At 40.0% G+C, this 14733-nt stretch overlaps 1 protein-coding gene across 1 annotated transcript in view; it reads right to left on the reverse strand.

Moving 5' to 3' along the window:
- Window positions 1–14733, reverse strand: part of LOC139061593 (CUB and sushi domain-containing protein 3-like) — a 232865-nt gene that overhangs the window by 46009 nt on the left and 172123 nt on the right. Inside the window, exons 32-41 of the mRNA XM_070547722.1 lie at window positions 14198–14311; window positions 14012–14107; window positions 12711–12914; window positions 12389–12513; window positions 11876–11972; window positions 6890–6994; window positions 6697–6815; window positions 5441–5510; window positions 1068–1184; window positions 757–966 (exon numbers count right to left, since the gene is read on the reverse strand). Of these exons, the coding sequence (XP_070403823.1) occupies window positions 757–966; window positions 1068–1184; window positions 5441–5510; window positions 6697–6815; window positions 6890–6994; window positions 11876–11972; window positions 12389–12513; window positions 12711–12914; window positions 14012–14107; window positions 14198–14311 (1257 nt within the window). The remainder of the gene's footprint in view (window positions 1–756; window positions 967–1067; window positions 1185–5440; window positions 5511–6696; window positions 6816–6889; window positions 6995–11875; window positions 11973–12388; window positions 12514–12710; window positions 12915–14011; window positions 14108–14197; window positions 14312–14733) is intronic.

Genomic DNA, 14733 nt, shown 5'->3' on the forward strand with positions numbered 1-14733 from the left:
CAAATGTATGCTGGCTGGGTTTTTGGACAAAACTGTGATCAAAATAATGGAAAATGTCTTAAAAAGTAAAAAAAAACTTGCAGATTAAACATAAAACCTTTTAAACATAAAACGTCTGAAACAAATAAAAGGTTCCACACATTTATACTTTTGTAACATGCATCACACAGTAGGGACCTGATCAAAGTTTTAACCTGCTGCTAAAATATAAAGAATAAATAACGCTGATCAAGAAATACAGGAAAAACTTTAAATATTTCACATTTTTGTTTCTACTGTTGTACGTGCCAACTGTCACCTCACAAACATTTCTTTCAAAAAGTAAGAAGGGTATTTACATCTTTTCCTGTTTTAGAACACTGGCAGTGCTGCCAGTGATAAAAGCCATTATTCATCAGCCTGTGTAATTTTCACATAAAGAGAATTAGGCCAAACAAATTTAGGCTGCCTAAAGGATTTGTCATAATAAATATAACACTTCAATGCCAGATGGCATGAATATATAATTCAGTTTTGAAACGTATCCAAACGAAGAACCTGTATTCACCCTATAATCTCTTTGGCTCCTTCACTTCAAACCTTCTCTCATCAAAGTAGTTAATTTTGATGTTTAAAAAAAAGCTCCGTTGGATTGAAGTCACGGCTGGTTTCAGCTAAACAAGCAGTGCAGTCAGACGTCTGCTTGTGTTTTTTCTGCTTGGGAAATGATCACTGCAAACAAGGTGTTGGAGGGAGAAGAGCAGAATTAACATTTACCTTGATACGTGATGTGGAACCCAGGCTTGTTTTGTGAGTAGTCGCTGTGGAAAAAGAAGGTGGTTTGATGGGTGGTGCTGAACAGCGGTTTAGGAATGACCGGACCGCTGAACCGGTCAATCACCGAGCCCGTCTCCAGCGTTCCACTACGAATCTCTAGGTAATCATGGATCGCTTCGGTGGAGAAGTTTAGAAACTTGAGATGAATCCCTGAGGAAAACAAAGAAAAGTTCTTGAAACTCCAGCAGAATCAGTGTCAACTGCAACCATTTGCTTTTTATTCCTTTTAGCTGAACTGATGTGTTTCTTACCAAAGCCAACAGGTAAATTGACAGCCCATGTGCAGTCTAATCCACTGGGATAGTTGCCAGGGTAACCGGGACTTAGAATGACTCCACTTACATCCGTCATAGTACCACCACACTGAGCTGTATAAGGAAATGGAGATAAACATTAGGGCTGCAACAACGAATCGATAAATTAGATGAAAATCGATTACTAAAAGCGTTGGCAACGAACTGCGTCATCGATTCGTTGTGTCGCACAACTCTTCCAAAAGCCCCCCCCCCCCCCCCTTCCCGAATCCCGCCCGCCGTTGCGCCAGACCAGAGCAAGTCAGATCAGCACGAGGGAGAGCCGCAGATCAGCGCGAGGGAGAGCCGCAGATCAGCGCGAGGGAGAGCCGGCAGATCAGCGCGAGGGAGAGCCGGCAGATCAGCGTGAGGGAGAGCCGGTAGCGGCAGATCAGCGTGAGGGAGAGCCGGCAGATCAGCGCGAGGGAGAGCCGGCAGATCAGCGTGAGGGAGAGCCGGTAGCGGCAGATCAGCGTGAGGGAGAGCTGCAGATCAGCGTGAGGGAGAGCCGGCAGACTTGCGCTGCTGCGAACCGGTTCCGCATTGTTGCACAGCGATCCAGGCAGCTGCTTCCAGCGCACGGTCCATTCTCAAAGTGGCGCAACCAAAAAACTATAATTAGCACACGATCGTTCTTGTCTGCACATCTTCTCTATTTTCTGTCTTATTTGTGCCTGAAGCTCGCTACTGCGGAGCTCATCACCTGTGCTGTGGTGATGTCACCTCACGCAGCATCGAAAACGCGCTCTGCGCTTTTCGGTCAGGAGATCCCTTTGATCTGCTCAAAAGTAACTGATGAGGTGAAAAGGTAAGAATCCAGGCAACAGATTTTCTGGAGAATTAAGAGGAGATGCAGGAAGATGAGAGACAGACAGGACAGGAAAATAGTTCAATAAAAACAAAAAAACAATCAATCAATCAATCAATCAAAACTTTATTTATAAAGCGCCTTCCGCAACCCTGTCAGGAAGCCCAAAGCGCTGAAAGTGAAACAAAGCGCTGAAAACAAAGTGTTGAAAAGTCAAATGTAGGTAGATTTATCTCCACGACACGTTTTTACCAGTAAAAAACAATAAGTTATACACATGTCATATTTATACATCTGATACAATTCAGATCACCTTCAAAACTCAGTCACACACCCAGGGCCGTTTCAAGACATTTTGGGGGCCAAGGCAAAATGCCCCCCCCCCCCCCCCCCCCCCCAATAACTGGGCTCCCCAGAAGCCTCTGTGTAATTCATGCCCTCTCCAGTAGTGTTAGTTATACAGTGTTTATAAAAGCCCCTCAGACATTACTGACATGTTCTAATATTATCAGATGAAAAACTAAATTATCAGACATGCTGTCTCATCTGCTTCTTTTATAAACTTGCAAAAAGTAACAAAACCATTTGAAAGCCACTATTTGTGGATTCTCTGAAAGTTTCCATGGAGTGTGTGACAACTTATTTTTTCATTGATCCTATCGTCTAATCTCACAGCTGAAACAAGCATCCTTAATAATCTGTGCACAGGAAGCTTACCGATGCTGTAGTAAAACAAAAGGTATAATAATTTATTATTAATAAAACCTTGTTGCAGAACTAAAGCAGAAAAATTTGATTTTGCATTAAATATGCAAAATATTTACATATGAATTGTTTTAGAGCCCTTTTATTGGCAGAATCTGATATTAATTTAGTTCTTACAAAAAATGGGTCCCAACATGGTTTGTGTGGCGTTGCCATAGTGTGACGTCATAGGCACAGATCCCCTGTCCTCTTGTTTGGAAATGGAAATATGGTCACCCTACATTACACAAACTGTCCACCCGGGCTTTTGCACTGCACAGAGAAGCTTCGCTGCCTACGACTGTACGTCAGTTGAGAGTCAGTCTCATGCAGAATGACCAATGAAGAGAGGGCCTCAAGTTAAGACCCTCTCCTCATTGGTCAGTCCACACGAGGTGGGTCAAAGGTTACTCTGGGCGGGTTACGTGTTGTCAGGCATTCAAGTATTGAGTATATTTACTGCATATTACAGTAAAATATTCTGTATGTGACCACATTATGGTGATCCTTGGGTCGTGATGATGGAGCCCTTGAATATTGTTGCCCAGGGTACAACAAAGTGTTAATCTGGCCCTGGTTCCGCCGTCACATTCCCGCAGAAACTGGTTGATCACACCAGGGCCAGACTACTAGCATGTGGTTTTACAACCACAATGTCCTCAGAAGCAAAAACACTTTTAAAAGGGAGGGAGGAGTCCTAACTGTTGCTGCAGGCGTGTTGTGTGAAAGTGCAGTTATATACTGGTTAATATATTTTTGGGTTCAGTTGCTTTCATGTGGCCTAATGTGAGTCTATTTGGGATCATTGGAATGATCAGCAGCATTTCTTGATGTGACTTTATGGCAGTTGCCCAGGGCATCATCGCAAGGAGGATGGCATTCATTTACTTTTGTTTTATTTGGTATTTTTTCAGTCATTTTTGGAAATAGTGATCAATTTTGATTAATTCACAGCCTATGTTCAATTACATTTAAAATATATGTCAACAGATGAGATCAAACAAAACAGATGAGAATTGCCCTTAAGCTGTTTAACTTGGACCAAGCATTTTAGGTCACAGATAGATGTAGCTTAGGGTCTCTGTCTATACACCTTATAAGACAATTTAGGTGATGGCATGTTGTTTTTCTGCTATTGAACTGTTTTCTAATAATGTTGTGTTAAATAAAGTGAAGGAAGGAGAGAAATAACGTTTCCCTAGCAGTTTTTAAAAAATTCCCCATGTAATCCGATTAATCGATTAATCGTGTCGAGACCCCATCCGATTAATCGATTATCCAAATAATCGTTTGTTGCAGCCCTAATAAACATACACTCAAAGAAAATGGAAAAGTAAAGAATATCTTGAGACGAGGCAATATAGAATCAGAAAATGTAACAAAAACCAACAGGATGAGCAAATGGGCAGTGCTACACAATATATACGATTCAGTTCAATGCTTTATGTTACAAAGCTTTATAAGACGTTAAAATAGAAGTTTGTTGTTCTAGGCTTAGCTCACATCATGGGACCAGTCTGGATGTTTTACAATAGAAATGGGAGCTGGACCTGGGTGCTGAATTATCGGATAGGGTCTGGAACAGGGTTCTACGAAACATTCCTCGAGCAAATGCCGCAGACGTGCACCTGCTACACATGTTCTGGACTTGCCCAAAAATGTAGCGATTGATTTTTGATGCACTCTCAAAGATTTGTGGGACCTCTGTGCACTCACACCCTTGGATCACTTTGTAGTGGTTGCAGAGGAATCCGTTGGATAACACCCAACTAGTCCTGATTGCTTTATGCTCTTTGTTGGCCAAGAGACTTAAATTGCCCAATTGGAAGGATTCTCGTTCGCCAACATTTGGATATTGGGTTATGGAGGCCATGGGTCATGTTCATCTGGAAAAGACATTGTCTGAGGTGGATGATTTTCATGTTATTGGGTGTACTATAGTGCCATATAGTCATGAGCTCTGGGTAAAAAATAACCAAACCCATTTGGGAAAAACAGGTGGCCAAAAGGTGCTCAGATGTACAGGACACAAACCATGGTTAGAATGTTCTTCCAGAAGGAAACTCCAGAGCCAACCCAAGACACTCTGGAGGGATTAGATCTCTCACCGTTGAACTTCCATAACAACAATAACAACAAAAAACTATGAAAAATGTTCTTTCTTTGCCTTTATGATTAATTTGGGGCAATCGACCATTTTCTTTAGCTTTATTTTTCCCAGTCAAGTTAGGGGCAAGCTTCAATAAGATATAAACCATAATGTGCTCCATCAAGTGGTTGATCTGCCAGTTAAAGACGTGGCACCCCAAAAAGGTTTGGGCCGCCGAACCCATGACCTCAAAACCAGACACTACACAATCCAAGACGATTGTACATAATTTGATATGTGATGTAAAACATGGCCGTGGTTCTCAATTATTTTGTTTTGAAAAACTTTTTTTCCCAAAAAACAAAAAAATTTACATCTTAACTAAAATCTCACATGCATGCAAATCTCAGCGCAAAAATGATTTGTGAAAGCAGAAATGAGCAAATCCAGACATGTTACAAGACCAGGCCTTTACCTCCTCATTGCATACTGATGTGCTGGTTTACTCTGTGTTTTGTGCCTTATCAGTTTAAAAGTCTACCCATACTGCATGCAGAATACTAAGTGATCTGTTAATCACAGGAATAAATTGGATAGCCATAGAATTTTTGCAGAGCTTAAGGGTTGCATGATTGTTCTGTATGTCAGTGACCAGATGTGAGCATGGTCAATGTGCTGCAGAACACCTACCGATACACAACGGCACTGGATAGTTCCACCTTCTGACTGGTCCAGGCATACAGGTGATGTGAGCATTGCCCTAGACATGTAGAAGCAGCCACAGGTTATCACCATTCAACAGTTAGAAGAGCAGAACAAATCAGGTTTAAGTGTAGCATTTTAATCCACACAACCATTGTGTATCTGTTAAACATGAAGCAGGCAAAGCTGTACCAGAGGTCTACAACACACGGCACAGGAACAGGGCAGACCGCAGCAGAAACATTTATTATTTAGGAGTTGTGTAAACCACACCAGAGTTGTGTGTTTAGTAAGCAGAGAGAAGTCACCAGAGAATGGGGATTTTCCTTTATTTAAAAGGCTTTAAATAGATCTTGCAGAAATGCAGATAAAAGTAATAAAAAGAAATTCAGCAGAGCTCGAATGAGTTGTGGTAGGGGGTGCTATGTTAGAGAGACACTTGCAAAACATTAAAAACAAGGAGCATTTCAAATTTTACAATGTATAATTACAACTGTATCATCTGCAGAAAGTGCAAAACGCTGCAGCCAAGTTCCTGACAAATGCAGAAAGACGTTGTCACATTACACCCATCCTGGAAGACCTTCACTGGCTCCTCATACACTATCATATTACACCCATCCTGGAAGACCTTCACTGGCTCCTCATACACTATCATATTACACCCATCCTGGAAGACCTTCACTGGCTCCTCATACACTATCATATTACACCCATCCTGGAAGACCTTCACTGGCTCCTCATACACTATCATATTACACCCATCCTGGAAGACCTTCGCTGGCTCCTCATACACTATTGGGTGAGTTTTAAAGTTCTGATCTTTGTCTACAAAGCCCTAAACAGTCAAGCTTCTCTATATCTGTCTGAGTTGCCCACCCCCTATGTGCCCTCACGTTCATTAAGCTCAGCCGAACACCTGCTATTGTGGACCCCCAGGATAAAATACAAATCATGTGGGAAATGAACTTTCTCGTTTCCACCTCAAACTCTGGAACACAATCCCTCTCTCTGTGAGGCAGGCACCCTCTCTTGCTTGATGTAAATATCTACTGAAGGCACAAGGGTGGGGGGTCACAAGGGGCCCCAAACTTGCTTTCAGGGTGGCACTGGTCCACCCTGGACCCATCCTAGAACCGCCCCTGAACTGAACTGTTGGAGCTAAACAGACAATCTTATGATCACCTTCAGTCGCTCTACAGCCTGTGTGAATCACACAATTAGATTTTCAAAGACCCGTTTACCTGAAGAGAGTATCCTTGTTCGCACGAAAACTGCACAACATCCCCCACCATGAATCTGTCTCCTTGTCTAACTCCGTAGTTTGGAGTTTGAGGCTCCGGGCATGATTCCAGACCGATAGCTATAAGGAAGCAATAACATTTTCAGCCTGCACATAGAAATATCGGGTTCAGACGAACATTTATAAACACACACCGGTATATTCCAGGTGAAACCCAGTAGCGGAGACACTGATATCAGAGGTAAAGCTGAGATAGAGGTTGTTAGATGTGCTGTTCAGAAGAGGGGGGATGGTGGTTCCTGAGAACAGAAAGAAGAAAGATCAAATATTTTAAAAGCAAATGATCTTAGTTAGCTTTAGCAAAGGAAACAACAAAAGCTGCTTAAACCCACGTTTATTCACTGCGGAAAACTCAAAGGAGCGAGAGGGGATTTACTTCAATTTGAGGCATCCGGTTTATTTTAAATCACTTTTTAAATGTTGTCTTGACCTACATAGAAAGGCAAGGAGAAGTAGAAAATAAGACGAAGAAAACAAAGCCAATGAAGGGAAGTTAGCCCTATATGACGACTAAACTAAATGATACACCTAAGCGTGGGGGGTGATCTTGAAAGCTTATGTCCTTGTTTTTCAACCACAAAAGCAGTAATAAAAATCTATAAGCTCCAACGTTGTAAAAAAGGATCAGCTGTTGCTTTGATTTGCGGATCGTTTTAGTTCGGTGACAGGTGTGCCATCAAAACTTATCCAAGCTGAGACTTTCCTCTGAATGAACAGTGAATTAGGTCACAGGATGTTGTGAGGGGAATTAATACCCAGGTTTGAACCTCGCTGCTGCTTGGTTTTACATTAGACAGGAAGCACAATTCATTACCGTGACATTAAAACTTCTTAATCGTTATATTTCAACTCTTAATCGTTTCTAGCTTCATAATTAACTGCATTGATCCAACGGTGTCTGTTATTTGTGGACGTGGGGGGGTATTAATTAAGAGTCCAATTTAAAATCGATACTTTTCCGTCATCCATCTGCCAAAATTTACTTATTAATAAAATTTCTATGAGGAAATAGATTCGATTTGGTGTCACTTCATTTCTCATCAAACAATCCCTTTTCCATTTAGTCACAAACGCGCCAAGCCCTCCTATAGATTATTTAACGCAATGAGAAGATACCTAGATGAATTTGCCTACCCAGAAGCAGAGTTGCAATCCCCAAAAGATAAGAGAATATGATTTGCCACGGCAGCAGAGTCGAGGCACTTTCATAGGAGGTAGTGTGGAAATTCAGGCGAGCTGCACTAATGGCACATTAATGTACAAGACTCTTTTTTGGCAGTCTGTCAAGTACCCTTTTTTCTCTCTCAGTCAAGCATATGAGATTTTTTCTTCCTGTGTTATGCCTGAGGAAAAAAATCAAGTCAAACACTAAAATCCCTCTATTATAAAATTATTTCAAAAATGAATATAAAAAATTTAGCAAAGAAATACATTTTTGGATAAAGTGTGTTTTTCATTACGTAAAGACCAAGTTTGCTCGTTTTTCCAATTGATTTGCTGTGTTCTCTAGTAGAAATGAATGCCTTGTGAGATCTGGCGCTCTTGTTTGAGGAAGTAGAAGAGAGCCAGAGCAGAGGCGAGCTTAAGACTGCTGGATTTGGAGTCTTTTACCTGATATTCAAACATCTCGCCTCTGATTCGCTAACAGCAGTGTGACTCTTACCACTAACTCTGCTTTGCAGCATTTATGTTTTATCTCCACAAATAACACAAGCCTGACGGGAGTTTTGCTCTGTTGTGGAGTTGCTAATGCTAACAGTTAGCTTCTACTAGCCAAGATGTTCTCTACTCTCTCCTGGACACTAAATCAACATCAGCCTTCCCCGTCATGAGACACGATGGGTGAGTCCACAAATGTTAATTAGACAATATGATGCACATTGTGTTTGTAATCTGAGAGTTTCCCGGTCTACTTTCTATCAGAAGCTAAAGCAGGAAATGGGAGTAGACGACTATCACATTTAGAAAAACGGTTTCTCAGTGAACTTGGTCTTTAACATACAGGTTTTCTCCAACCAGTTTAGGTTTGGGACTGATTCAGGTAATTTCCTAATTTACTTGACAAATCAAGTCATTAGCTTCTTATTTTTAAAAGAAAATTTGCCTCTATACGGATCAATTAGGAGTGTGACTCACTTCTTATGCCTCTCTTGAGGAGTCACATAAACACATTGTGACAGTAAGCACCTGCTGGGGGACTCGAAATGCAAAATTCTACATTTATTATATCAGAAGTTGACGTGGTCTTTCTAATACACTGAATAAAATGAATGTTTTTCTTTGATTTCATGCTTATTAGATATCAAGCTGTTTGTAAAATGTTTTACAGTGTACTTGTAAAGGCTGATATATGAAAACATCTCAGTCAGGCAAAAATCCTGTCTCTCCAGAAAGTAAACTCTCACAGATGACTTTTTTTACAGTGAATAAACAGATCACAAGCTGTTTTTGAGGCTGTTCATTGAAAAACCATCTGCAGAGAAATAAAGTGGATTAGATAAAAACATGAAAATGATGAAAAATGTGAGAAATGGCATTTTAACCCAACAGCTTTCATATGACATTGTTATGATCCAATTCCGCACAACAAGATGCGACACATGAACTAACATTACAAAAAATACAAGGTAATAAAAGATGCAATCATGTTTGATCACATATTTAAACATTGTAATTTGTTCGTTTCAAACAAAATGATGTGAAACAATCATTAGCCCCAAGCTAAAATGTATAATAGCAAATAGAAACACCTGTAAAGGTTCCTGAGCCTTTACATGGTCTCTCAGTCTAGTTAAATGACTGAAATAAATGTGATTTTGCACAGTAATCTCATTTTTTCAGCTTCGCATAATTGTGTGTTTTTAGTAACATTTCTGTTGCTGGTAATCTAGCCATGGGTAAATAAATAAATAAAATCCTTTAAAATGACACTAGAAGAGGCACAAGCCTGATGGAGGACTTGACTTTACTAACTTGGGTCAGACCCAAACCCAGAAGAGCTGAAGCTGGGTGGTAAACACACACAGGTAGTTCTGATATCACCTGAGCTCCATGACGTCGGAGACTGATGCAACCAGCGTTACAGCTGGACTAAAGAGACGATCAGAAACAGGTTACAGTTGGATGATCTAGGAAGGTAGAAGATCATGACGTCTGAGCGGTGAACAGGTGAGCGGACCTTTGGGACATTCCGCAGTCACCCCAAGAATGGTACAGCTGCAGATTCACGCCTGCAGCAGCGAATCTGCGGGTCTGCAGCTGTAACTATTCATCACATCTTTGTTCTTCACGGCCGTGATGCGCTTGGATGAAAACATCCGCCTCTTTAGCTCCCGATCAGCTGATGATAGCTTCAACACACCGCGCTGCTGATTAGTAACGCACGTATTTCCTCATCAGTAACGGAAACGGCGTTGTGATAAAAGACGGTAACTAATTAGATTACTTGTTACTGAAAAAACTAATATTTTTTAGTAACATTGTTATTTTAAACTGTGTTATTTTTATCACTGATGGTATTATACAGTACGTTATGATACAATAAGTAACATCAGTACCATATACTTCGTTATGATGCAATACAGTATCATAAAGTACGTTATGATATATATAGTAACATACTACGTTATGATACAATACAGTAACATACTACATTATGATACAATACAGTATCATAAAGTACGGTATGATATAATACAGTCACATATACTACGTTATGATACAATACAGTATCATATAGTATGCTATGATACAATACAGTAACATATACTACATTATGATACAATACTGTATCATATACTATGTTATGACACAATACAGTAACATATACTACGTTATGATACAATACTGTATCATATACTATGTTATGATACAATACAGTAACAAATACATTATGATACAATACAGTATCATATAGTAAATTATAATACTCTATCATATACTTCATTATGATACAATACAGTTTCATATAGCACGTTATGAAACAATACACTAACCTATAGTACCTTATGATACAATACAGTATTATATAGCACCTTATGTTACAATACATATTCTACGTTATGATATAATACATGTAATATGTTATGATACAATACAGTAACATATACTACCATATAATACAATGCAGTAACATACACTGCAATATGATATAATACGGTATCATACTACACTATGATACAATACACTAGCACAGTACCTTATGATTCATTACAGTATCATATACTACATTATGATACAATACAGTATCATAGTACCTTATGATTCATTACAGTATCATATACTACATTATGATACAATACAGTATCATAGTACCTTATGATTCATTACAGTATCATATACTACATTATGATACAATACAGTATCACAGTACCTTATGATTCATTACAGTATCATATACTACATTATGATACAATACAGTATCATAGTACCTTATGATTCAATACAGTATCATATACTACATTATGATACAATACAGTATCATAGTACCTTATGATTCATTACAGTATCATATACTACATTATGATACAATACAGTATCATAGTACCTTATGATTCATTACAGTATCATATACTACATTATGATACAATACAGTATCATAGTACCTTATGATTCAATACAGTAACATATAGTACACTATGATACAATACGGTATCATATAATACGTTATGGTACAATACACTAACATAGTACCTTATGATTCAATACAGTAACATATAGTACGTTATGATACAATACAATATCATATACTACGTTGTGATACAATGCAGTAACATATAGCACATTATGATACAATATACTAACATAGAGTACGTTATGATACAATACAGTATCATACTATGCTATAATACGATACAGTAACATATGCTACTTTATGATACAATACAGTAACATATACTATGTTATGATACAATACAGTATTATATACTACGTTATAATATAATATAATATAAAATGTGAAACCGTTTAATTTTTCCATAAATATAGAATTTATACTGAACTCATGTATTTCCCCAAAATGTGACTTGGAAAAAAAAAACATAATTCATCAGAATATCCAATTTCTAAAGATTAGACCAGCATGTGTTCCACTTTCTAGAAACGTTTCTGAAGCTGCTTACCAGAGTAGCTGCCCAGTCTAGGTGCGTGGTTGTCGGCACCATCATAAAAATCCAGTGAATCCCAGTTGTGCTCAGTAGCAAAACTCACAACTTGAATCTGCAAAGAAAACAAGAACAAAATGAGACAAAAAAAAAGAACAAGTTCTTATCCAAACTTTTTATTTGCATTTACTGCAACTAATGTTTTTCCTTACGGTAGAATGGATGAATAAATGAAACTGGTTGAGTTTAATTCCTATAAACAAACTTTGACCTACGTGTCAACTGTCCTCCTCTGACTGCACTTTATGTAGGAGGCATCTTTGCCTTTGTATTTGTCCGTGAGAACAGTTTAGCTTACATGCAACCAGGCCTTATCGTCCATGATTAGATTCTATCTGGTTATCTCCGATGGCCCTGCTCTCAGAAACCATCCATCCATTCACTCTACTAATAATGTCTTATCTTCCCTGAGATCCTGCCTGCTCAGCTTTTTAGCCAATGATAGATAGGACAGCGTGTGACAGGTACGACCTGTATGCCAGCCCCTTCTGGAACAGAGACCTTCCACACACAGTTCTGGTTGTTGTCATACGGCTCTGGGTAGCCTGGCGACAGGATGGTTCCACGGCGAGAGGTCAATACACCTCCACAGGGAACTGTGTGAGAGGAAGATGGTGTGATAAAGGAAAGAAAAAAAAAGAAGATGTGAAAGAAACAGAAGCGATTGACCAGGACTTCTCAATGAAGAATCTCCAAATTAGTCATAGTTTTGTGCAAGCTGTCTTTTTAATTGCAAAATTCCTTAAACTATACAATTTAGAATTATTTTCCTTCCTGCCATCATATTCCATACCCATGCATGTCGGCAGAGTGTCATTCCATTGCGCCAGGTTGTCCGGTACGCTCTCACAACGAATGGCCGAGGAGCCATGGAGGACGTAACCAGGGTTGCACTCAAACTGCACCAATGAGCCAACTGCAAAGTCATTACCCAGACGTTTCCCGAAGCGTGGCTCCGGGACTGAGCTGCACTGAGTGGAGCTGGTTCGAGGTACAGCTGGAGACAACAATAAAAATGTGTTTCAGTAACAGGGATTCAAATTGTGTTGGCTGTGCTGCAAAGAAAAGGCTGTAAATGAAGGACTCCGTGAGCAATCTCTGGATAAAAAGTGAAAAATGTACAATTGATCAAGTCGAGCTTTCTCCACTTCCAAACCCACAATGTTCCCACTGTGTCTGTACGATCTGCTAAAGTACTGGTATTGTAGCCTGGCCTGCCAGACTCCTCCTCTGTTTAATTCTGCACAGAGAAAGGCTCTGGGAACTCTCCTATTCAAATAACCCCAACCCGTGAGAATTCTAACCGAGCCAATCAGGGATGAGTAGCTCACGGTACACACCACAACGCCGAGTTTGTCGAACAAAGCGACTGAAGCGGAGTTTGCTGCTGCTCTTTCCTCTGTTCTAAACGACTTGGACACAACTTTAAAACAACAAGTAGAAGCGATAAAAGCCTTTCTTCTAAAGAAAGATGTTTGCGCTGTCACCAGACTCCATTTTTGACTACGGCTAAAAAACTGCAGCGTCGCGCGTTACAGTCGGCATTTCCGTCTTTTTTCTGATTGGTTATTTTTGAGCTGCCTAGTCCCGCCCCTCAAGTGCCTCTCTGCCTGTGAGTTACCAGACTCTTTCTCTGTGCAGAATTAAACAGCGGAGTCGTCTGGCAGGCCAGGCTAATGGTATTGTCCAGGAACAAGTAAATACAAGAACTTCATTGGAAAAATGGCAGCATCAGGGACCCTTAGGCCATTTATAAGTGGTTAGACCGTGGTGGTCATGTGGCGCAATAGTGTCCTTTTTATAAAAGATTAGGCGATGGTGGCATAAAGGGGGTATGGGGGTGGTCTCTGCAATGCCGCAGACTTCAGTTTATCTTGGACATAACTTGCTTTTTTTGCGATTGAGGCCGCTCCTAAAGGTGTCGGTCCCCATCAGTCCCCGCGCAGCCTCTGATGTTCAGAGCTTCAGCTCTAACACAACATGCCAGTTAGGTACAGATTACTTGCATCTGGACAATCTCTGCCTTAGATTATTTATTTTCAGTACAAACATGCAAGTACCCAAAATAAGAACAGTCAAAAGTCAAGATTTAACCTTGGTAGACAAAATGAAATCCTTTTGCGGTTTCTGGTCCAACTATGGTGAACTTGATCGTAATTTGGTTTCCTGAACTCAAAGGGAGAGATTCGCCTGAACCAAACAGAAGGAAGAAAAGAGTAAAAGATTACCACGGGGACTTTGTTTCTCTTTGCACACATAAAGAAAAGTGTTCCTTCGTACCTGAGTGGGAACCAGACAAGGAGGACAGAAGTGTGTTCTGTTGGGTGGGTCCATCATAAATCTCCACTACGTCATTCAGAGACGTCTGGAACAGCACAAACTGACCAAACAGGACTGGAGGAGGAAAAAAGGGGGAGAAAGAGCCAGATGACGAAATAAGTTAAGAACTATTGAATGGTGGCAAATTATTATTCCATGCTGCTGTCAGAGCCTGACCTTCCAATGATAAAATTAACCTGCAATAGCTAATTTACATCTTATTAAGCTGGAGTGTCAACTTCTATTTGAAGCTGACTATTGGCATTAAATTACATATCAGCACACTTAATAGTCAAAACATCACCTTATCTTCATCATGCGCCAGTCCAACTGCCCTCCCTTCCTGCCCGACCATCAGTATTAGTGTTGTCAGCTGGTGTAAAATGCTAATGTTAGCAAAACGTTGACTTACATTTGGAAACGTATGCCAGTGTGAGAAGGCTTTCCTATCGTTTTAGAAGCAAGAAAACCCAACGAAAGACACACGGCGAGAGTAG

The sequence above is a fragment of the Nothobranchius furzeri genome, chromosome 19 (assembly GCF_043380555.1).
Source record: "Nothobranchius furzeri strain GRZ-AD chromosome 19, NfurGRZ-RIMD1, whole genome shotgun sequence".
In the NCBI taxonomy this organism is placed as follows: Eukaryota; Metazoa; Chordata; class Actinopteri; order Cyprinodontiformes; family Nothobranchiidae; genus Nothobranchius; species Nothobranchius furzeri.